General features: G+C 38.6%; 1 protein-coding gene across 2 annotated transcripts in view; it reads right to left on the reverse strand.

Moving 5' to 3' along the window:
* Positions 1-10,981: 10,981 nt before the first annotated feature.
* ELP4 (elongator acetyltransferase complex subunit 4) overlaps positions 10,982-26,391 on the reverse strand; it is a 148,767-nt gene continuing 133,357 nt past the window's right edge. For both annotated transcript variants that reach the window (XM_074841999.1, XM_074842000.1), the window contains one exon: positions 10,982-11,544. In XM_074841999.1, the coding sequence (XP_074698100.1) occupies positions 11,413-11,544 (132 nt within the window). In that variant the 3' untranslated portion in view covers positions 10,982-11,412. The remainder of the gene's footprint in view (positions 11,545-26,391) is intronic.

Below are 26,391 nucleotides of genomic sequence, written 5' to 3' on the forward strand. Positions count from 1 at the left end.
ATTCCATTGCATATAATTAAACCTGGAACAATACGCACTAGATTTATGTAAGAAAAATATCTGTTGGTATTTCCAAAGGTTGTTAACGGCTGAAGCTATGTGCAAACAGGGGTTAAGAGAGAACTTTGATGAAGAAAAGAGTTTGATAGATAAAAGGTAGATTGTGTCTTCGATATAATCCAATTTGTTTTATGTCGAAATGTAAGTATTTGTCTTCCCTAGAAATCTCCCAGAATGATTTCTATAATAAAGTTAATTTCATTTATATTTGACAAGAATATTCTATAGATGTTTTATACACATTTTCATGCATCATACGTTTCTTTTTGGTCGGCAAGAGTTAATTGTTCTTAGATATAGTTGTACTACTGTTCACAGTCCAATCATTTTTGTGCATCTAGAATTCATTCCTAATCAATTAAAAGTGCTTGCAAGAGTTTTAAACTTAAGTGTTTTGAAGTTGTTCACAACTACATATCAAAATTAACCATTGTTGATTGTAAAAACCATGCCAAAGCCTTTGTATTTCCTTTATTATACTATTTTCTTTTTAACCTTATAGTGTGGTGTTGCAAATTTTGTTACTGTGTTAGGTTAATCTCATTAAGTTTTATTTTGCATTTATTTTCAGTTTTCAATAAGGAGGGATTCTTAAGAAACGTTTTTATAGACTTTCATCCCTTCCACCAGCCTGTAATTTGGGCTAACAAAAAGAAGATAGGTTCATGTATCTAATTGCAGCTGAGAGCAGGAGGAGGTTGTTTATTTAGCTTGGGTTTCTGGGGATGCTCTAAATGAACTCCAGAATCCAGCAGAATTTCCAGCGGGGAGTTTGCATCGTGCCAGTCAGTGGTGGAGACACGATGCACGCCCGTGTCTATCTTTTGTAATTATACATAAAGTAGGTATAGACACATATACACACAAATATACATTCCTGACTTCTAAAAATTGTTTTTGTTAGAATGCTTAAAAAGAAAAAAAAAACCAGCTGTGTTTTTAACAAGCTCTTTGGGAGAGTGAATACCATCCCTTTATATTGCCACACAGCACAATCTTAGTGTAATTTTCCATTGAACTTGTAACCTGGTTAATACCTCAATGCGCTTTGTGTGAGGGTTGTTAGTGTGGGCGTGGGTGGAGAGCTGCATGTCAAGGAATAATGAGAGAAGACAAATCAACAGGCAACAACAATGCGAGCTGGGACTGGCTAGTGAAAGCTAAAGGCCTTTAGTCACTGGCAGGGAAATCTAAACATTCCCATATCTATGAAGCTGGCTCATTGTGGTGCAGTTGTTACTCGCGAAGCTGTGCTGAAAAAGGGATCTCATGATTAAAAAGCCAATGCGCGGGGAGTTTTGAGTCAAAGCACAGGCATCACAAGCAGCCTTTGTAAAGCAAAGATACTATCTAGGCTGGTTATGTTTTCCTTTCGGCATATTTGTCACTGCAGATAACACTTCACTGTAAACTTGGAGTAAGAGTTGTGGTGCTGAGGTAGTCACAATGCTGCAGACAAGATTAAATGCACGTAAACTTTGAATCTTTTAGGGACAAAGAGCAGCTTCCCTCAAAGCATGAGATGATAGTTAATAGAATCAAGAGCCCAAAGCAAGCCAAAATGTGCAAAAACAATAGATTAAAATCTTTCTTTTTAATTGATACTGGTCAGTTGTAAGTATATTTGTTATACCAGCATTAAGTAGTTTTAATTACCTGGAAGCCATCCATTGGCAAATATTAATGAAACATGGATTTTTAAAAATTTATACATAGTTTTATCAGACATGCACATGCAGATTATATATTTATAAGATATGGATAGATTGCATTAAACACCACAACAGGCAGGTCCCCTCTCGCATAGCTAAATTGATTCTGGGAACAATCAATTACAGGTACAAACCCAGCATTTACATAGCCACTTAGTGTGTTTATACCTACTAATGTAATTTGCTATCTAAACGCCAACTTCTGCTCAACCAGGAATGGAAATGAGCTTCCCATCCCTTCCTTCCCCGAGAGCTTTTGTGCCGTGGTTGCTGTTTCTGCAGGTGCCGATACGCGGGCAGATGCAGCTCCCCGTAGCTCTTCCCTGCTCTTCCTGGGTTTTCCTGGCCGTGCAGCTCCACCGCCTGCGGTCCAGCCACTGGTGGCCTCAATCGAGCCATCGCCAGCCCTGTACAGCCCTTCTGAAGCCTTCTTCAGGGCAGGTTGTGCTCGGGGCTGCAGCCTTTCGCAGCCCCGCACCTCTGCAGTTGCAGCAATGCTATAAAGCAGTTGCGTGTGCGGATGAACCTTGAGCTTATTTTGATGACAGGCTAGCTAGCCGCAGCGGAGAGGAGACATTTCTGGCTCACTGGCTTGTTATCGTGCCCTATGGAGGGAGGTCGGCGGGGAAAAGTCCCTGGCTGGCTGCACATCAGGAAGAAGTTGGGGCATTTAGTCCCCAGAGCGTTGCCTGCCTTGAAGAGCTGCCGCCGTGCGTGCTGGGGGCTCTGCGGGTTACAGGCAGCCTCGCACTGCACGTCGTGTCCACAGCCCCGTCAGGAGCCTTTTCCCCAGGGTGGGTTGGGGTGAGGGGGTGAGGGCGCCAGGGCTCCCACGCCTGAGCACCCGTGCCAGCTCCCGCTTGCTCGCCGGGGGCCAGGCGAGGCCCTGGAGCAGCCCCAGCGCCCAGCCGGCCTTGGAGCGCTGCTGCAATGGGCGAGGGGGTGGCGTGCGGCTGCGTGGGGACGTGCTGCCTGGCCAGCCGCTGCTGCCAGCACCTAAATGGGAAATGAAAATCTTTAGCATGTTCTGGACAGCCTCTAACACCCATTTTCAACCCCTTTCTTCTAGAGCTGTATTACTTATGAAGACTGAAATCTGCTGTAATGTATTGCTCAGTGTAACAGTGATTTCCAAGGGTCTCCTCTTTTTACCACTGAAATTAGTGGGAGTTTTGCTATTGATTTCAATAGGAATGAGGCATTTCTGTGCATTTGGTTAAAATGTATTTCATAATAACACCTTATACTTTATTTATAAGCCCCTCCTAAGGCATTTCACAAATTATAGTCACACAAGAATTGATGTGTGAGTGCTGTCTTAATAACACTGTATTTTGTATTTCAAATATTGTGTTCTAGATACAATATTTACATTTACAAGTGAAAAGGCTGCTAACCTAACAGTTATTGTTCAGAGCAGACAGATGATGAGCCATACATGCTGATGGCGAAGCAGACATGCATGCGGTGACATACGTGTTGGAATTGCCTTGCACCGTGCAGCTACTGGCTTTAATTGTTTTTAAAAGGTAAGCACAAGTCAGCATGTGCCCTGCTCCAGAAGGCAGAAAGAGCTGCTTTCTCACCCAGGCTGTAACACAGAAAGGGGATTTCACCACTTCTTTTTGGCTATGTTTTTATTCATAAACTGAGCAAAATGTTCCCATAGGCTGGTTTACTTTAGGCAGCCTAACATGGGATTTATCTCTGGGGGCAAGATTGCAGTTGCAAAGAACAACCTGCAAAGAATCATCTCCCTCAGGCTTTCCAGGCATTGGTAGTCCTATTTCCTTCACCTTCTATGGCCAAAGGTGTCTAGCTTTTTTTTTTTTTTTAATTGTTTTTTCTGGTATTACTGACTAAAATATATTATCTCATTTTCTCTGGGTAATATGTGCAGGTTTAGAGTTATACTAAGGTTTAAATTTGTTCTGAATTTCCATGGTATAAACAGCACTAGGAAAACTGAAAATGTATAATTCTTTTTTCTTTTTTTTTTTTTTTTTTCAGTTTGTTTCCATTTGCTCTTGTCCTCAGCTTCAGCAGCTGAGCATTGCTCCACATGCAGCTGATAAGGCTCTTCTGCCTTACAGGAATGGTGTAGCATCTTCTTTTTAAATAACTTCTTTGACAAGACACCTGCTTGCTTAATGAGCTCCTGCAGCCCTGTTTCTAATCAAAAGTGTGATTAGCACCTACAAATACCCAAATACAATCCCCCTCCTCCCCCCCCCCCTCCCATTAGAAATAGGCATATGAATTACAAATGTGAGAGTAGAGCCTGTGATGGCTGTTTGGTCTTGTTCAGATGGTGAGTATTTATGTGTCTTGCTGTGGAGAGAAGGCAGCCATGGGAGCGTGTCTCTGGCTGAAGTGTGCAGGGACCCTTGAAGCCTCTGTCCTGCTCAGTGTGGTAAAGGCAGAAGAAATGTTCCTCCTCTTTGGGTGGAAAGCAAAGCATGGAACATAGCTCCCTTTGGACTACTGCTAGAGAATGATGTTAGGTAAGTCTCTCACATGTGTTATCTGTTTAGTAGCTCTTAGAGAAAGTAGCAGAAAATGGAGCAATCTGCATGAGATGCGTGGTAGTAAAGATAGTACTGTTTGGATAGGGGCCAGGTTGGCAACTTCCTTGCTTTAGGATATATTTTAAATTAATTCATCCTCTAATATATCTTAGATGTAAAGAAAGAAAAACCCAATGTATAAGCAGACAGTTACTTAGGGTAGTTTACTTGGGATAGTTTACTATCCTAAGATAGTTTTCAACAGTGATTGTGTGGAAGATGAAGGTGTTTTCGTAGCAGCTGTAGAAGTGAAACCTCAAAGGAATGAAACCATTTGATCAGTCTTTCAACACATACAGCTGATGTGTGACAGATTTTCATAAAACCTCCAGCTGCCAGAATCCCTGTTGTTTCTTTTGAAGATGGCCCTTTAGAGAAAAGTCCCTATGCAACATGCTTTCCCTTAGGTTTCACTGTGAACCTCTCATGACTATGTTTTAGTACAGTGAAAATTTCAGGGCCTTCTGTACTGTTCTCTTCCTCCCCCTAGGTAATGTCCCACCAGGGAATATCTCTGGTGAGACGATCATGATTTTGAAGGGGGCAAAGGTGAAAATGCCCATCTGATGCCAGTGGGCTGTGTGCTGGAGCTGCTTTGCCCCCATAAAAGACCACGATACTGTTTTTGCTGGGCTGGTAGAGGTCTATGGTTTCTCAGGTGCTAGAGCCTGACCTCCTAAGTTGCATTGCAGCTGGGTCAGATGGTGAGCAGAGGTTTTGTGAGCAACCCAGAAGGATCCTTGTTACCTTCAGGTGCTGACAGGAGCTGTAAGTTGCATGAAATCCTCCAGCAGAGGTTGCAATTGCCTCCAGGCACCTGACAGACCTCACGTACACTCCAGCAGCTAAAACCGGGGAGGGTTGTGAATTGCAGTTCTTCCTCTCCCGGGACATACAAGCTTTTCCAGCTGCACCAGAGGAGTCTGTAGATTGACAGATAACCTCCTTCAGGTCAGGCCTATGCCAATGGATTTTGAGAAGTTTATAAACAGTTATTCCATAGAAATTACATATAGAGCAACAGAAGGACTCTGATTTATATGGAACTGCATACAGCAGATAAACACCTTCAGGTTGTTACAATAAATATGTTAACTTATCATAAGCAAAGAAAATGTATATTTCTCCCTGTAACTGTTTATGTTTTACCCTTTACATTTCTCTCTGCAAAGTTGGATTCCTATTCAGAGTCTATAGTTTGCAGCTTTGTGTTTCAAATACTGCAGGGGAGGGTTTATTTATTTTTAAAACTCCCTCTGTCAGACTGGATTAAATAAAAATCCAGTCATTTAAGTTCGATATTCTTTTTGCTTTTAAAGAAGCAAGTTGTCCACTTTGATTTCTCTGAATTTAAGTCAACGCTGTTACTTTGCAAAATATACATTCAAACCCTTTGATTCTTACGCAAACTAAGCTTCTGTTGGGTCTGATGATTTTTCTGAGTTATAACTCAGTTGCTCTGTGTCAACCGTTGTTGATTTACACCTGTTTGTGCAAGGACATATTTAAAATTTCACTCTTCTATAGACAAGGACTGCTAAATGAACCCCCCTTGCTCCTTGCATATATTCTTTTACTGTGTCTTTCTGCTGTACTCTCTGTCATGCGTGAAGTAATTGTGCCTACCTACCATACTGCTTGGGCTTCCAGCCTCTTTCCCGGTGTTTTGTTGTGATAAAGTTTTATTTGCTTGTCTGAAGCTGGCGTATCGATGGTGTATGTTTGGAGCTCCCTATCTATGACCCTTTGCTAGTTGGGAAGAACTAGTTTTGGGAAGGCTCAATCTCCCACACAGATGGACTTGCTACTCCACTGTCTCCAAGAGCGTACTGTCAAACTCCTCCTCACTCAGCTAATTTTCCAAAATTGCTGAGCTATCCTGGATGTAGGCTGGGAAGCACCATAAATGGAAATGTCACCATGCTGGAGAATTCTTCCAAACGCTTTCCTCCACGTGTCACTCTCTATCTGGTCTTGACTGAGTTCAGCTTTATTCATTAGTTTAGCTTTTCCAAGTGCAAGGCCATGCTGGTGGCAGGAGTTTCTTTATACACGATGGATAGCAGATGTCCATCTGTTGTCTGACCAGTTCATCTGCTGGATCCATATAGAAGTTCAATGTGCCCGGAGAGGAAATGGACCCATTAAAACTTCCCTGGTCAGGAATCAAGCGGTGGAGATGCAGCTTCCAGCTATGGCTGCTAGCTGAAGATGATGGGGCTAGAACTGGCATCAAGTCCTGATAGTCCTCATCCCTGTCCTATTGATTTAAAATAGGTCAGGAAGGCAAATTTGTTTTGCAGCTGTGCAAGTCCCAGGCCAAGAATGATGTCCTGCACAAAATAGTCCCGGTCTATGAGGAGTAGCTCTGGGATACTTTGAAAATATAAATAAATACATGCTAAGAACTGCAGAAAAGTCTCACTCAAGCAACGTATTTTGAACAAGTTTACAGCTTTTTCTCTGCACAATATGCTTTCCCAAAATATTGGCACTGAAAACTGCTTGATCTCATACCTAAACCCAAACCAGACCTCACTTCTGTTCTGTAAGTCTAGTCCCATGAAATTTCAGCAAGAGCTTGCTTTAGTGAGTTTGCTTTAACCTGACTCCAAAAAAAGTATCTGAGAGTGCACCAAAATTCACCTGTTTCAAGACTTTTAAGAGAATACCTCTGATGCTGTAAGTGCTGAAAGCATTCTGAGGACTTGAGCATTTAGACTCAAACTCTGCCAGCACAGAGAGAAGACTTTTTTTGATTCTTGCTGCATTTTGGATTTAACATTTACCTTCAATGCCAGAAGACTTTAAAATACATTTTTTCATAGAGGAATATGCAGCTACAAATTCTCTAGATCTAACATTTTAAAAAAGATCCATGGGACCTAATCCTACCAGCTTCCTCCTGGTCTAAACCATCACTGACTTCTCTGGAAGATTTTTTAGATTAAACTCTACAGCACCAGAAAATCCATGTGCAATAAAATGTAGAAAGCACAAAAGATGTCTTCATTTTCATATAGACAAAAGGTCTGTAAATAGTTTGATGTGCCTAATAACTTTCAGAATTGTTTAAAGGTGGAATTTAAATAAGCAGCCAAGTTTTCAGCAGATGCTCCGGGATGCTTGATAATCAACACTCCTGAAAAATCTGTCTATCTATTCAGATGCTGATATACAGATGTAGGCATCCACTGTATTAATGATCTGTTTTTAGAAAAAAAAAAAAAAGAGCCTAACATTTGCTTACATCAGACTAGAAAATGAAAAAAAATGGTGGTGAAATTTTTCTTTTTTTTCCTCCATTCAAGCCCCCTTTTTTCTTAAGATGAAGAAGATTCACTTTCATTCTTTTTTTACACAGGTACATTTATTATTGAATAAGCACCATCATGTGCTCAGTGTGATTTTAAAAAAAAGAAGCATAGGCTTTGCACTCAGGTAGCTCACAAGAGAAAATAAAACCCCCAAGGGATGTCATGGGGGATAGTACTTGCTTCCACCACCTCTTAAAGGCATAAAAGCATCTTTCCTATTTCTGTTGCGCTCTGTAGTTATGGATGATGTTTCTCCAGCACAGGGAAAAGAAGAACATGTTATTAAATTCTAATACACAGTCCTGGAGAAATACTGGTTTAATATGTGTGTGTGTGTGTCTTTGTGTGTGTAATACACATACATTTTTAAAGGGATGTGTTACAACCTTGTGGTTTCAGAAAAACTTGATTAATAGCTCACTTTCCAATATTGGCATAGTAAAGGATTTTCGTAAGTTAGACTTCTGCACTTTTCAAAAGCGGTGTTTGGAACAACATCACTAGTTTATATTAAGTTTAAAGACAAAACCAGTGGTGTACTACCATATGTGTCAAATCTGAAGTAGCTGAATGCCTACTTTCAGATACTTTTAGTTACTGTTACAGAAAATTTAATTCAGCTGTATCTTGAAATTGCTTTTGAAATTTCTTTATAAACACAGAAAAAGACCTAATCTATCATAATATTCTTCTCATATTCTAAATACTTATATTTTGAAAACCTCAACACAACAGAAATTATATAAAGAATTCTTATTTGACATGTTAAAGACACAACATTTTAAATTTCATTACTGCTTTCTTGACTGTGTGTCACAATTCTGTAAAGATCAGGTTCTCGTGCTGAATTGGGAATGTCTTCACTGGGATGAATCTATTGTTTCCCTGCTGAGTTTGGTGGTTTCAGTTTGTAGCCTGTTTAAAAGTAGGAAGTTCTACTTAAAAAATCGCAACAAACAAAAAGATCTTGTACCGCAATCTTTGTGGAAAAGAGCCCTCTGAGCACAAGTAAGGATCACACAGATTTTCCATCCAAACCAACAAGGGAGCTCTGAGGATGCAAAAAGAAGCTGGTAGCACACTGCAACAGCCTGTCAAAAGAGGCTGCACCCATTCTTCGATTACCTGAGCTGTACCCCTTAGTTAAATATTTGTCTTCAAATCAAGAGAAGAAAGAACCAAAGGATGTTTTGTACACAGGAGCTTGACAGTCACAGAGTGGTTATGGGGAAAAGTCACAGAAAATCACCATGTAAGCACTTCTCCTGCTACCCACGTCAAAAATGGTGCAAAAAATGAAAACTACACTATGTCTACCATATATCCATACTATCAAGCAGCACGTACGTAGCATTATTTCACTTACCAGTTTACTGGATTAGCCAAGTCACTGTCATATGCTGTTGTAACTGATACGATATTTTGGAAGAAATGAAGAGAAATTTTGCTCCATGTTTTTGCCTTAGGTAAACAACACTGTACATCTGTATACTCTAACACTTACTTTATTAAGCATGTTTAGGGACTCAGAAAAAAAATTAATCCAGATTTGCAGAAGGAGTTCCCTTTATTGTTCAAAATATTTGTCAGCTTTAATATTAACCTACCAGAGTTTTTGAAATTGAAGTCTTATAAATGCATAGGACACACATATACATATGTGGAATACGCATGCTACTTGCTAACGATTTTCAGTGAATATGTTAACTAGAAACTGACTGTGACTTTCATGATATTTTCTCCCCTGTATGTTAAGTCAATGACCTATTTAAGTACATTGGCAGCAATTTATGTCTTCTGACTTTATATTTCACAAAGGAATAGTGTGTTTTGTGTTATTTACATTAAAAAGACGTAGTATGTAAAACTTCACCTTTGTTAAAAATCACTTTATCTTAAGTATTTAAATTATTTCATGCTTTCAAAAGGCACAATTAAATATCTAACGAGAACTTCCATTCAATGTTACACATAATACAAAAAGAAAAATGTTTGAGACATCAATGATAATATTTTAAATATATTGGCACAGGAAAGTAGATGTCTTTTTGCTTTATTAAACTGACAGTTCAGTTCTGAAACTTTATTTTGAAAAGATTTAAAAAGGATTTGTGTCTTTAGAAATAAAAAATATAACAGGCATATCTAAAAAATATAGAAGAGAAAACCTGATTGTTACTACTAATGAAATAGCTGATGACAAAATAGTAGTCTTTTTTGATTTTGATCACAAAAAATAAACTGGTAGTGACAGGATATGATGGATAGATTTGACATCCTGGCAAATCACTGTCATTGATTCAATTATTCTAATTCAGAATAAAAGCTGTATACAGTATGTGTTTATGCTACAGTGGAGTTTTTTAAGTGATTGACATTCATCATATTAGTTAGACAGTTTTAAAAGCTATGTCTTTGTTTTACACAGTGTTGTCAAGAAAAAAATAAAGTAGAACCTGGATTGCAGAAAAAAAAAAGCAAACCACTTAAACCAACTCTTGGTTCCAAACCCATCAAAATAAGTTACCATTATTGCAGCCTATTAACATGTTCTTTGAAGAGTCAGTTTCACTCCAGCCATGTAATACACTATAATAAAGACTAAATTTTGAAACTGTAATGCAATCTTACAGCTGGGTGGCTTGGAAGTTCTGCAGAGAAGAAGATATTACCTTTCAAAATGGAAGTCAGCCTCAGAAGAAAGAATGCAAACCACTTTAATTTACAGGTCAGCTTTGCTTCACCGTTCTTTTGTTTGATAAGATATACACAGAGATACATACAAAACAGTTAGAAGTTCGCAAATTATATATGTGAGGGTACAGAAGCCTGAATTACTTGTATATTCTTCCCTGCTTTAGACCAGCATGCTGTGATATCCTTCCCCGAGCTCACATGCACTCTTCTGGTTTTCTAGCATTAATGTAGCTGTCGGTTTGAATTTCAATCTTGAATTACGTCTGTTGACATAATTTCATAGTGCTGACTTGAATTGTTTAGGATTACTGTTTTGAACTACATAAGGAAATCAATTCTTTTCTCTATGGTTAGTAAATTCCATTCAAGTGCATTTTAATGCATGTAGTAAGCCATAAGGCAAAGTAATTATCTAGAATATATTCTGATTCAAAAAACAACCATTCGTAACTACTGGCATATTAGAATAAAAACTACCTCATATAGTTTAAAGTTATTATTACATATTTAATAAACTAATGTAAATATTTCCTGAAATTTAAGAATGATATTTCAATTACAAAAATTAATGTTTTTAAAACCATAACTGTGTAGTTTCCTTTCCAAATAACACATGACAATGAATTGCTTAGTTTCATTCCTTTATTTCAATAAACCACCCAACTTAACTTATTATTCATACAAAATATTAAATGTACGTATATAAAAATTCCATTGGGAAAAATATCCCTTTATTTTTAATGTAAAAAAGTCTAGAAACGAAAGGATAAGAGTATTTTTCATATTTTAAGGAAAGAAACAAAATACTGTATGTTTCCAGTCAAGCAGAACAATGGCAGGACCGAACATAACACAAGCTTTAACAAAAAGCAAAATCCAAACAAGCCCAAAATTAGTACAAAGAAACCAGAACAAAAAAAAAAAAAGAAGGAACCATATGATAACATGTATTTTTAAAGACCGCTGGGTCAAATCATTAAGAAAAATATTTACATAAGTCATTAACACTCATAATTAGAGTGTCATATAAATCTGAGTGAAACTGCTAAGTAGAAATCACTAGAAGTCCAGGTGCTTCTTGCCGATGGCCATAGCACCACATCCTGAGCTCAGCAGTTTGGCGGATTCTGCCAGATCCTGTTTGCTTGTGCGGCTCACTGTGTCTGACAAGTCTGGAGGCAAATGCAGTCGCTGTGGCAGGAGATTTTCAGGAGGGAGAGGGAGAGAGAGATGGGGAGAGAGAGAAAAGAGAGAGGAAAAAACAGGGAGGGGAAAAAAAAGAATAATTGCAGTAGAATTTACTTTCCATAGCATATTTCAAAATGCAGTCTTTTTCCTGACTGATCAATGTTTACTCACACAAATAAAACACTTCCCAGACACTCTTTTAGGCTGACCTGGAAACAGTTTTGTATGTTTTCAATATATTAGATACTCTAAATTGGAATAGATTTTTTTCCTCATGAAAATTTTCTAAACAGAAAATTTGCTCAAGGTATTTAATGATATCTACAGGCATTTTTCTTCTAAAACCAAGTGTTTTGCCTGTATGTCAACGCCTACATCAAATCCTTTCATTTCTATAGCATTACAATATAAGTATAGTTTTATTTCAAACATGCATACTTTGTGGCAGGGTCTGAAAATAAATGATGTGATGGTCTAAAGATGGAGAGGGCTCACCCTGGTTACAGCATCATTGTGCTAAATGTTTCTTCTTAATATTCTACTGATAATTGTTAATAAAACCAAGCAGTGATAGTAGTTGCATTTGATTAAGGCAATCACATATGATAATCAAACCTTAGCATCCCGTGTGAGTTGTAGGAACATTACATCCAGTTTACAGATGAGGAAACTGAGACACAGGTTATACTGTTATCCACAAGCACACAGGTCTTGCATAATACACCTTATTTTGCAACTATGACAAAAATATTTCAACTCTCCAAGGATCTTTTACACTGGAGATATATAAAGGACATGACATTACCATTTAGTTTTTGTCAAGTAAGGTGAAAATGAATGTAAAACTGAGGCTTTACTCGGTTAATTACTGGCTCACTTTTGGGCACAGTGAGGTACTGAAAGCTGGTCAGATGAGACAGTTGAGCATCTTCTACACAGTGCAATAATTTATGAAACTGGTATCAAGGAAGTAGCGCATTTCTTGAAAGATTTAGTAGGCAAAGGCTAAACTGTGTGGCTCTTCTTTTAAAATGCACATGCTTCTGAAGGGAACAGAGTAACAGTAATGGCTGCAACACTATATTAGGAGGCGGTGTGGACTATCCTTATTCTCTGCTTTTGCTATGTTTTTGCTTTTATCACAAGACGCAAATACAGCTGCCTTTTATTCAATTCCTTTGCAACTTTTGTAGGATAAGAATTCAATTAAAAAGCGTAAGAATTATCTGTATTTACAGCAGGCTGACTGTTCAATTCATTGCTGGTTTTGAGACTGTGCAATTAGGCATAACTTGAGAGGTGCTGCAAAGTGCTTCCCACCACCGGCCACTCCTGGTTGTGGGCAGTACAGGGAGGAGAATGTGTGCGGGGTTGTTGTCTTCTCCAAGGGAAGGAAATGTTTAAAGTAATGCATGTGCAGTAGGAAAGCCTGTGCCCAGGGTGAGATGACATACCTCAGTGTTGAAATAGGAAAAATGTGTGTATTTATTTGTAGCACTTTGCCTATGAAGCACAATTTATGTATCAAAACCCACTCCCCACGTATACCATTTAATAACTATGCAGCTCTTACCTTTCACTGTAATAAATCAGGGCTGTGGTATGGTATCCTTCACTTAGTTTTTCCCTTATTCCTAAGAAGGTTAAGCATGGCTGTGGATGTGAACTGTGCTCCGTGATGCCTCATTTCTGCATCAATACAATATAAACTAGGGCATGTGCCTATCTTGTTTGTCTGCCAAGAAAAACGTTCCCTAGGAAAGAGCCAGTGTACCACTTGGATTGCAACCACTGCAAAATGAAGGATGAGGAAAAGCCTGGAAGTGCAGGGGAGCACTTGACAGATCTTTCAGTCACATTTTCTTTCCAAAAAAGTGTACAGTACTCTGCCAGCAGGGTACAGGGTATCTGGTATGTGGGAGGTGGAGAGACGAGTGAACTACTCCAACCTTCTCCCACTCACTGTCCTCACCTATCTGCCCTCACCGGGGAGCAGGAGGGGCAGCTTCCTCTGTGGGAAATGTAGTATCGCTGTCTTCCTCCTGCAATTATGGACCCTTTTGCCTGGTCTGCCAAATGGATTCAGAGCAAGGTGATGAAGAGCAAACAGAACTGAGACTCAGCAAACTCATCATATGCAGGGACTAACTAATATCACAGATAGGGAACAACTGTAAACCCTGTCACACTGGCCTGGACTTAAAGCGTGGTCAAAAGAAAAAAAATCTTTGGTATTTACACAGCCTCTTAGTCAATGCTGTGTTTGTTTGCTAATATGCATTATAAACATAAAATAGAAGAATATTCATAAATTTGCAAAGACTCAGATAGGAAAAGTAAAAATTAAAGATTCTCTGATTGGATGGTGGGACTGAATTAGGCTTTTACAGACATATTTGTTATGATACAGTGTTTCATTATACACGCATGTATTCTTCCCCCATCTTATTCAGTGAAGAGGATGCACACTGCTCATTTAGTGACTGGCTATTCAGTATTTTGTTTTCTTGTCACTGTTTACTCTGAACTTTTCTGACTTATTTATTGTACACTATTCAAACCTTGTTCTGAAGACAGAATGGCTTTTCAATAGCACATGTCAGTATATAGCACTTGAATGCTTCACAAATACCAACTGTGTTATTTTCCCAATATTCTCGTGAGATAAGGCAGCAAAGTTACCTTCATTTTAGGGACAGGGAATTGAGGCACATAATACACATGGCAAAAGGTATCTACTAATTTCAGAAACACAATCTGAGGCATTTAGGACTTGCTTCTCCAGAACGTTTAGTGTTGTACAGTGTTTCATGTGATCAAATGCTAACTTCATTTGCAGCTGTGAGTGCTTAGCTGTGAGTGCTTAGAATTTCTTCAAGAACCCCAAGTCAGGCACTCAGAAAGCAAGAGACACAAAATAAGAGTATAGAAATAAAAATGCTGGGTTGAAGTGACATGATCATACAGAAGCTCAGTGGTATATGCAGAGACACATCATACCTTTCATGATATTCTTCAATCGTCTTAATTACAAGACCATCCCTCCTTCAATCCTCACCCTCTCTACAATCCCAATTTTCAAACATTACAACAAATTGCTGGTTCTCCAGGAAGCATACTTCACTGTGTATGCCACATTCATCCTCAGATCAGAGGTATTCTGAACAATAAACAACACTAGGTCCTCTGCAAACAACTGAGTATTATCCTGCCATTAAGATCTGAGTCACAGCACACACAACACGCCACCTCTGAATAAAGCCTGAACAGGCATTTCATAATATCATTCCTTACATCTTCTGTGTGCAGCTGAAAAATATAAACAGGGCTGTCAATATTAATCCTATTAGATATTTTAACACCATTAAAAATATTCTAAATTTTAAACCACAAACAAACTGGAAATTCATTGCACGGCATTATACAGACATCCACAGGTTAAACAACAGGCCTTTATTTTTGGCACCAATAGGGACGTTGCGGTCACTTGAACTAAGGCAGTAAGTGATAGCATGAATAGGCTGTGATCCTTTTTGAACACCAGCATTACAGAACGATCAGACATTTTCACAGATATCTGCTGACCACAGAGAAACAATCACATTTAAAGTCCCAGTTTAGGACAAAATGTTTTCTGGTGGACAGACTTCTCTGCTATTTCTGAGGCTGTGACCTCCATCCCTTTCAATCTCTCTTTCTCTTATCAGTCTGATAAGAATCAGGCTGATTTTGCTCACATCAGCAATCCCAGTTCTCGTTGCCCGGGCCTCCCAGCCTGCAACTGGTCTTCATGACAAAAACGCCCTTTCTCTGGTTAGCTGCACTCCCCAGCCCCTGCCCTGGCCAGTCTCAGCTTTCTACTTCCAAGCTCTTCATTCCTACTCCTGCCAGTCTTGGGTTTCTCTTGCCCTTTTCTGCCCATATTCCATCCCCTCCTCCCGTTCCTAATGCCTAGCTCCAAATTCAGCACCAGGCCACCCTTCCTTGTCTCAGCCCCTTGTCTTCCTCATCCCCTATTTTGTCCTCCTCCCCTTCCCACCTTGACCTGCCCTTCTTTCTCCTGCTGGCACTGCTTTCCATCCCCCTGTCCTGCCCCTGCTCCCCTCCTCTGCCCCGGTGTCCCCTGATCAGAGTGTGGGCACAGGCAGTGGCTCACCCTCTGGTCTGAAAAGCAGGTACCTCCCTGGAAAAGGGTCGAGCTGAATATGCAGAACGGAGTGTGCCTGGACCAGACAGGTGAATTTTCACAGGATAGCAGAAACATGTCCCTGACATAAATGCTAGACACAAAATTGAGTATTTTCATTTGCTCTTTTAAATAATTGAAGATTGTCACTAAAATATTCCACTGTGTGGATAAACACAGAACTTCCTGTAGTCCACAGCAAGCTGGCAGGGCAACATTATTTTAAGGGAAAATGGTCATAGTCTGGCAAAAGTAAATAGGCAAGTGAAAATAGGATCCTACAACTGCCCTCCTTGTGATAATTTCTTAAAGCCTGTATCAAAGAAAGGTAAAGATTGTCAGTGTAAAAACTAGGGAATGCTGGAGTAAACTTCCTTTGTGCAAAGTTAATTGTATATCTGTGTTATTATAGTGTGTTTAATTACATGATCACATGATCACTATTTTCACCCATGCAGGCTGGCAGAAAGGTTTAAACTTAGGATCTTCAGAATCCGACTCTAAGCTTCATTCACTCGATTAAGAAATAACTGGCTACAGAAGAAGGTTATTACTGTACAAGGCATAGCTAGGGAAGGGGCATGATGTGAGTGCTGGTGCTTCCCGCCTGCTCTCTTCCGGGCAGGTCCCGAAGGCTTTGCGGTGCTAGGAACAATTACACCGAACCCAGCTAAGCACACAGCTGTAGGGCATGCATTACGAAAGAAAACAGTTCAGACAAAACTTATTACATACCTTGCCTCTGCTCCTCCCTTTGCCTGAAGAAAACTTCTAATTACTTTATTTGTTCTCCATGGGGAAAAAAAATCCCAGTACCAGTGGAAGATAAGAATATGTAAAATGACAGGCCAGAAGGGACACGGAGCAATCAGTCCAATACAGTGATGACAGTTTTCAGACATTGCTCTGCCTTGTAAGACTGGGATGTAAAGATCCAAGCCATGGCTATTCTAGGAACTTTCAGTGGGCTGGTATATTTTGTTGGGGTGTAATTTATTTTTTTAAACAAACAAAATCCCTAGTAGACAAAAATACTAGCAAGTGCTTTTGCCAGTGTAGCTGATTGTATCAAGGGCACTGTTCTACAGATTTATTCCAAAAAACAGACTTTCCAATGTAAGACTATTTCTCTCTTCAGTATTAAGAGGCCTGACCTGCAGTTTTACTAACAACCTCTCCTGATGTTGATTATACCTCGGTTACAAAATGCATAGAAACAGTACGCAGGCTTTAACTGACTATAAAAGGGGTTGAAAATAAAGTAAAAAGCATATGACTGAACCAAGGTAACCAATGACATGTTAAACAAAGAGCTAGCTGTTAGAGATGATGTTAAAGAACTGATTACTATACAACTATACACATAAGCTACACATATTCTTCTGAGGAATCGACTGGCACTGCATTGTGGAGGCAACTAGTGAAATCCAGTATTACACCTACATGATATAAACATATAATTACTTTTCAGATTTGAGGAAATGTGTGTCTGTGCAGATTGTTTTTACACTGGCTAAAATACTCAGAAATAATTGAGGTGGAAGACACTCAAGATACAGCAAAATTTCATAAAATTAATTGAGGGCTACTAAAATCACATATTCTGTAAAATGCTTTAAGCAATAAAAAGTATAAAAATGCTTAGCAAGAATATGATAAGCAGATATACATATACTGGCAAAAATCTAAACCCAAAGTAATTCTTCTTCATATTACTCCAAAATAATTGTAATATTTTGGTAGCTATTAAAGTGTAATACTGTAGCAAACAAATACATAATAACATAGTGATGCAAAATAATTGAATCTCATAAAAAAAGAGGTGGCAGTTTGTTCTTAATTTGACATATATTAAAGTAATTCCACTAAAGTTAACCTTGTGACTCTGCTAATAGCTACATGAAACTTTAACAACTGAGCCCAAACTTCCCCAAACTAAATTTAAAAAAAAAAATATTTACGATTCCATTTATTTGGATCTTTGACCAAAAAAATTGCTTATTAGTATAATATGGCTGCAGTCCTGCCTTGGGGCAGGGAGATGGGCTAATGACCTCTCTAGATCCCTTCCAGTTCCATTTGCTACAACTCCACGAAGACTGAAGTCACCAAAGCTGAAGGGATTTGGTTTAGGGGGAAGAGGGGGGTGGGGAGAAGAATTTTAGGAATGTTGGGAAAATGAAAGATGCAGACTCCTAGTTGGGGAGCTTTATATCCTACTTATTTCTCTTTGAAGCAGAACTCTTGCCATACCATAAAGCCCACACAAGAGAGAACAGGAACAGTCCGTGTTACAGAGGCCAAGTTCCTGTTACTGTTTCCTCTTCTGCTTCTGATGCCCATAGTGCACGCCTTGCATTGTTTTCCCTTTTATGTCTTTTTATTATTAACTCATTTATAATTACTAGTAATTATTTCTATTATCACAGTACCTAGGAAAAGACCTCAGCATTTTTGTAGGTAACAAAAAAAAGGTGGGTTTTAAGGAGAAAGCAGGAGATTGGTAATGCAGCTTTATAAAACCTCCTCTTAGAGTGAAGAACCCCATTACTTGCTTGAAAATTATCAAACTGTCAAGTGATTGTCACCATTACCTGATTGGAAATAGATTTCCTGATAATGAATAAGGTCTCACAGGCAGGCTGGGGAAAAGGACACGGAGGCCTTTGGAAAAGAAAACAAGCAACTTACATCTCAAGAAAAGAGGGAGCCAGTGGAGGGATGCCAAATTACTCCACAGCCACTAAGCTGTCTCTTTATCTTTGCAGTGCAGACTACTGTCCCAAACTGGAGGCTTTAGCTGCCCGTGCTCACAGCCAGCTCTGATACAATGCAGCTGCGCACCCCCAAACTGGGTTGCTGGGTGAGAAAGAGCTGTGCAAGAAGGAGCCAGCAAAGCCCTGCCAGGTGCTCCCCACTTTGCTGGGGAGCTGCGCTGTGCTCCAGCCCTGGCCATTTTCCTGTGCTACTGCTGTGCTGAGCCGGGTATGATCCTGACCTGCTGCTCTGACTTCTCAGCTTGACAGTGGACTTGGATCTGTCTGGCAGTCACCAGCACTGGTGGCTGACCCTAGTTACCTTTTTGTACCTGCTCTGCTCTTCTTATTTGGGCAGCGGGGGAAGGATTTAACAGCGGTGGCTGAGCTCGCCAGGTACACTGGGTATACCTTCAACATAATGGCAACACGTGGCACTGATTCTCTGCGGTGCCCCGAGCCACAGCTTCAAGGGTACAGCAATATGCTTACGAGGTGAGGTCCCGATTTACCTGATGTCCCCACAGGTCACATCTTGCATTTCTAACTGAGGTAGCTGCCAAATGGTTACAAACTCCTTAAGAGATACACATTTCAGGAGCATCTTGGCTTTGATAGTCAATGACCTTACTGCTTTCTTAACAGGTCATCATCAAGCACAGTAACTAACTGGTCTTCTTGGCAAAAACAAACTATTACTTTTGGGCTTAATATAAACACAAAGATGTGCAGGTATGAAACTAAATTTCTTCTACAGAGAAGAGTCTATTCAAATATTTGACACGGAGGTGACTATAAGTTTTGGCCTATTCTCTTGCCAAGTTTGCCAATTGAGAGACACTCGATATGTGTATTATGATGAAATGAATTCTCTTTTATATGATATGTAGTCTACTGGAGTGACATATCACTTATGTTGACATAACTTTCTAACAACTCATATAAAAATCTGACAATATGGCTACGAAAAGAGGTAAAATTCTTATTAATGCCACAAAACCTAAAAATACTTCTGAGTTAATGTAAATTCACTTCTCAGTGACAAAACAGTAAGCTCTTTACCACTGAAGACATTATAAGTTCCCACAGCAAGGACTAGAAAAGTTATTCCAGACAGCCTAGACACATGTCAGGCAGAAATCTTGTAATAGTCCTGAAATTTGGTTCACAGATAGTGATAGTGTCTCACAATCTACAATATTTATCTTGTGGAGAGAATGGTGCCAAACTACCCTTCCATAACTGCATTTAGGTCTTAGGCAAACTATTTTTAAACTCTTTTACTATGAAACTCTTAGATTTCTGTTCATGTTACAATTTTCTCAGGATTTTAACAAATTCAGGAGACAAACCAATTAGTAACCATTTTTCTGTATAATGGACATGAACTCAATTTCTTCTTGTTCTGCTATATTCACATTGCTATTTTTAAATTACAGCAATGGATACATTTTCTAAACTGATTGTAAAGACAAAAGACTTGACTTTTAAAAAGAGCATTCTAAATTTTTCTACTTTTCAGGTAACGGTGATTGACTTATAACTAATCACAACTATATCAACGCATGTTAAAATAAGCACATTTACCATATGCATTTCCTATTTCTTTTTTTTTAAGGTGAAGCATAATCTGAGACGTCAAAATTAATTATTGTTAACATCAGGTGTTGAGAGGCGGCTCTTCCACTAAGAATAGCTGATAAATATACTTCTACCTACATATCCCTGTCTGTCTGCTAAAGGACACATTGCTAATATGAAAATAATTTTTTATATATGGCTAATAATACTTAAAATACTTGAACACAATTCTAAAACTCTTATTTTCCATCACTTACAGAATGGAAAATAAAACCAGGGTAATTCTCACTTTCACCTCATTTGCAGGACAGTGATGTTTTGTTGTGGGTTTCCAGTACTACAAAGAGATTATTTAAACAGTGACTTTAAAGACACCTGGCAAAATTAAGAACCATTAATAAACCCACTTCTTTTTGTGATAGATTTTGTAAAAGCCATTTTACATTTCAGAATGCTGAATCTTAATATGTGCCTCTTCAGTGCAGCTTCCCAGTGGATCTGCTTTACAGAAGTGATATGATAATATCCAGGACAATTAAATTCAAACTGTGCTAATTTGTTTGGATATGCCACATGGTCCTGTTTCTGTTCTCTGACCAGAAAACTACGCAAAGTACTTAAAATCTGAATTCCTGAGTCTGAATTTAAAACTTGGTTTATTTAAACACTGGCTGTTCCAAAGTGAAAATCTTTCAGTGATATTTCTACCAATAAAATTCAGTTCTGTACATGTTTATGTAAAATGAATCTCCAGGGGATTTCAGATGGCTGAAGAAGTTCCAGTAACATGTGAGTAGAGATGGGTGGGTTTTTGCATGTGCAGCATTAGTCACTACTTTTCAGTGACAGGAAAAGAAAGTACAGACAATTGACTGAACAGACACTTTAATTCCAAAGGAAAACTCCAAGATGTGTTAAAGACGATACTACATGTGAAGGGACACAAGGGAAAGATAAATATATCAGGAAGATTTACCTTCTCTGACACTTGAGAATGCTGAGTGTTTGGCACCACGGAGTGCTTTAAATCACACATACAAGTAACAGACCCGTTTTATATTATAACCGTAGTCTCTGCATAATGAAGCAGCTCCCTGTGTTATATAAAGGGGGCTGGATTAATCAGTGATCGTTATAGGCTATCCAAGGACTACAGCTGTTCAACTGCTTGTCTGATCCAAAATTCAGAGAACTACATGGTTATCTTACACTCAGAACTGCACTAAATACTTACATAGCATACCATTGTAATACTTACTGATCAGCTCTTATCAAGGACATACTGAAAGACTGTCTCTGTCTGGAAGAGTTTACAGTCAGAACACACAAAGTGGGTAAAAAGGAAGAAGTGAAAGATAAAATACCCAGGCAGAAGGAAAAATGTCATGATATATAAATACTGTATTAATGCCAAAGCTTTTTTTTATTCCTTCTAACTGAAAAAAAATATTGCACAGAAAGGCAAGTGAAAGAGAACAAGCATGGGAGAAGAAATTAAGTGACAAAGGGCTGAAGAGAAGATGGAGTGAAGGGAAAGATGGAGGGCAGGAGGAGATATATTATCTAGGTGTGCTAATGAGATTGGAATACATTGTCTAAATGCTGAAGGGAAATAGTGTTCTAAATTCCAATAGCAGTTCATGAGTCTGATGGTATTGCCTATGTCCAAAGAAAGCAGGTAACATTTCTCCTGTAGATCTGTTCTTTTTGCTGAATTTCTCCTCCTTGAGCTTACGTAAGAGGAGTGTGAGACTTGTGATGCAAGTCTGAGTAATTCTGGGGCTCTCAGGATAGTCTGGCTGGATGCTAATGTTAATGTCACATTCTCTTCCCTGATGGATTCATTCAACTTAATTGCAGCTGTCTACAAGTCAGCCATTCAGTCTAACCTATATTATATCCTTAGGATGAGATGAATCATCCTTGTAAGTGCTTGCCCAGCTCTGCTGATTATTCAGGAAACCTGGATGACTAGCTTAAACTAAATTCTTAACTTGGAGTGTAAAAGGTCAAGGAGAGGAATTCAGTCCTACAACTATATGAAGCTTCTCACTGAGTCAGTGCCTCCACTATATCTCCTCTTTCTTTAAACGACATTGTAATGTGCCACAAAGTACGGATTTCATATCAAATCACAGATGGCTCACTGGAAATGTTCCAGAGTTGCTGGCAATGCCCACGCTGCTCTACAACAACTTGGGTCTCTTTGCTGGGAAGCTTGAGAAGTGTTCGAGACACTGTGTGTACAAACAAAAGCTGTGTAAGTGAGGAGGAGGGAGAAATAGCATTCAGAGACAGAAGCATCTGTTCTAGAAGGTCCAACATATTACAGTGTTACTGTCACCCTCTAAAATTTCAGCTAAGCTGGGAAACTAACCAAATATTTGAGTTCACATCTAAAGCTATCTGTTAAAGTTCACTGTAATCTATCAAGCTTCTGTCTCAGTTTACATATTTTGTCACATTTCAGGAAACTCATTAATATATCCATTAAAAAACCACCATTTTATCTGGGGTTGTGCAACAAACATAAATAACTGATAAAATTTATTCTGCCTCTTGCTAAAGTTGTCCAGATAGATTTCAACACTTCACAGAAAGGTTATGCTACAAGACAGGTAACTCGCAGTGGCAAGTCTCCATTACAAGTGCATTTCAATGCCTGATTTGCCAACTCAAAAAAGGGACAACAGAAATACAGATTTCTGAATGGAACTGTTCTGCCAGCTATTTCTGAATAGTTCTGCCAGCTATTGCTAAAATACATTATTGCCTACAAGCTCCCATTGATTTCAAGTATCTAGTCTCTATAGATCCTGTGAGATTTAGAGTTTAATGAAGAAAATGGGAGCTGCTCTGAGACTCTGGACCAGTCCAGCTGTGGGGTGCCCCAGTGCTGCCTCAGCAGTTTTTCTAGATTTTGTATAGACAATGCTGATTTCCTCCTATACTTCAGTTGGAGTTGTGTGTACAAACACAAGCACAATATGTAACTATACATGCAAATGTACACATTACTGATGACTGCATATGCGTTACTGATAATGGCCAGTGTGTCTACCTCCAGAATCGCTCCAAGGCAAGCAGCATTGCTCTAGAAAGCACTGAGACAGTGTGAGCAGTATTGTTCTACATTCAACTACATAATGCAAACCACCCATACAATATGTGCCTGAATGCCTCTGTTTCAAGAGACCAGTGTCACAGGTTTGGCAAGTTGCTGGTTATGAAGGAGTGCATAGGGGTGCAAAATGTAAATGCTAGCTGGGGGGGTACTGTTGTTTTATACTGGGAGTAGCCCTATGCTCAGTAGTCTATTTACTTTTTTAGGTCAGCTAGAATTAGAAAATTTCCATTGCTAGGCAGCCCAGCACATCTGTGAAGCATTTCTGGGCGTTCAGACCTGGAGCACGTGCTGCCCAAAGGGAAGATTCATTACCCCATGTTACACAGCCCGCCAGTCCCTCCCCCGGGAGGCACTAGGGCTTCGGCAACAGGAAAGCGCCTTAACTTCCTGCAGAAACATATTACATGACCAGAACACAACAATTAGCACATTTGTAAAGCTTCAGAGATAGGAACAATTTAATAGCTGTTTCAAGCAGACTAATTTTCTGGAGCTTTTTATCTTTTTTTTTTTTTTTTTTAAAACTCTTTTGCTTTTCATGCATGGACAGGTTCTTCTTTGCTACAGGTATTTTCTGAGTCTGCCTTGCAGGATTATTATGTGTAGAGAAACACAAATTATTGCTAGTGTATATAAATGTATTGCTAGTTTACAAAATTCTGCACATTTACAAACCAAGGCTGCTAAACAGATGACCAGTTTGTTTACGTTTGCAGCTTTTCACAAGCTAGAAACTTCAGCTCTGCAATGGCAAATGCCACTGTCAGATGCTCCACGCTAAGGCAAAAACCAGGACAGATGAGGGAAAAAAAAATAAATTTTATCATTGTCTTCTTACCCTAAAAACTGGCACTGAAATAGGAAGTATGTTCAGTTCCTGTAACTCCCAGGTAGGATGTAGACACTATAAAATTAATATTTTAATATCTCTTATTTTCAGTATTAATCCCCCAGGACTCATAAGGGCTACAGTTTAAAACTCCAGCTAACAAAGCCTTTTGTAATATTATTGCCAAATAATCTTAAGACTTCAGAAATCTCTGAAGTGTAATTTAAATCTGTAATATTGGATCAACCTGTTTTGGTATGAAAACATACCGTGGCATATTTTTATTCAGTGATTGATATTGCTTATACAAAAAAATATAAAAATCACACTGGTGATCAAGTGGTCATGTTGACTACCCTTTGGCAAACCAATGCTTTAAAGGAAGTTTAAGCACAGAATAAGAAGTTGCTGGGGAAAGGTTAAAAGACAGGTCACACTAATTCCTTTTTAAATTGAGTCTATCTAAGGCAGTAGGACCCAGTGTAAACTGAAACAAATATATTAAATATGAATGACAGAAACTAGTATCACATTAAATGCAAGACTTTTGTGACTAATTGAGATTAAAATAAACATTACTGTTTATCTGGAAGTTGGGGGGAAGGGCTGAACATTTGAGCATATTCCTGCATCAAAAATGTGTTTTGTACAGAAACTATATGTCAAATTACAGTTATTTGCTTTCAGCTGTTTCTAGCAGCTATTTAGTTTTGTACTTTTCATGTGTCAGTATTTTTTTCATTTCACTTCTTTATTCCCTACTACAAGTAAGTCTCTTTAGAGCAATAAGATCTTTAAAATCCCTTTAGTGTTTAGAAATGTCAACAATTCAGTAGACTATACTTGATGAATAGGCCAGATAGAAAAACCTGCCTCAAGTTTTTATCTCAAGAGAAGTAAGGTGCTTTGAAGAGCACTTGATTTGAGATTTAGAAGCCTGCTGCTATTCAGCCAGACACTCTTGAGAGCTGTTAAGTCCTGACCTATAGTATGAAAACAGGTTGGAGGGAGGGAAGACATACCAGTAAGAAATATATATTTTGTACTCCCTGTATAATTATTTCTTCTAAATACCATTTAAACATTTCTTCCTATAAATAAGTAAAAACCTAAGAGATCAGGCAACTTTATCAGACAATCTTATTTGAATATTTTGAATGTGGCTGGAACTTGCCAGGGGGAACAGCTACAGCACTGGAAAAAGATGAGGCTCTAAAGGAAAAAAATATCTAAATGGTTCTTTCCATTTGAATAGACGGCACTGACATATTAAAGCTTCGTATTTTTGACAAGAGACATAGAATACAAAGATGTTTTCACTTCAAAATATGCAGTGGAAGAATATGAAATGCTTTGGTTTGCTGTAATTATAAAAAAATATTTTTTTCATGCTTTGCTATCGCTTCCACAGTCTACAACCAATCTCAATACCAGACTACAATGAGTTCATTCAACATCATAAAACAATCAGTTTAACATATCTGCACACCAATAATAATATCAGATGAAAAGTAAGCCAAACTGTAAGTCAATCCTTTTATAGGAATATCTGTTCTTAACAGTTTATTGTGCTTGCGCACATGCTCTCACTCAACAGTACTTTAGGTTGAGAACTGGTTCCTTGAATAAGAACTTAGTTAATAACGTAACAGCAACTGACCACATTATTTGGGCAAATGTCTCATCAGTATCTTCTGCCCTACTTTCTGCATCTCTGAGTTTCATAGGGATATAAAAGAAAAGGCAAAACTAGGTCATTCCTGGGCTGAACAAAAGAATTTTTGTAGTAGTATAAATTACTGACCTTTCTAATAAGTCTGTCTTTCCCAGCAAACCAGGTAATCCAATCCAAATCAACTAATTAATGGTATCCTCCAATAACTAACAATAACTGTAGTATGTAATCCAGTGAATTCAGGAGAAAGATTTCTATGGGTTTTCTAAAGCTGTTACACTTAAGAAACACTCTATTTCCTAAATCAGAATAAATATTAGGGATTGTGTTCAGTTATTAGTTAGCATACAGTCATTACTATTACAGCAGCTATTTCGTATTGATTGACAAACATCTCTGTACCTGAGACTATCTGGTATCCTGTATGGTCCTTTTCACCTGAGAAATTCACCCATTAAATCGTCATCTTTATAAGCTCACTGAATGTCATAGATTTAGCAATCTTTGTAACAGAATGATAAGGATGATAAGACTTTTTGAAATGAAATCATGATGGACATACAAACATAGGAAACAACTTACTAAACAACACCACTGGTGGTTTTCATGGCCACAAGAATAACAAGACATAAAGCAGGAAAGAGTCTCTGTGATCATATTGCTGTATTATAGATCCAGGATACTGCACTTAAAGCA

The sequence above is a fragment of the Strix aluco genome, chromosome 16, assembly GCF_031877795.1.
Source record: "Strix aluco isolate bStrAlu1 chromosome 16, bStrAlu1.hap1, whole genome shotgun sequence".
Classification (NCBI taxonomy): Eukaryota; Metazoa; Chordata; class Aves; order Strigiformes; family Strigidae; genus Strix; species Strix aluco.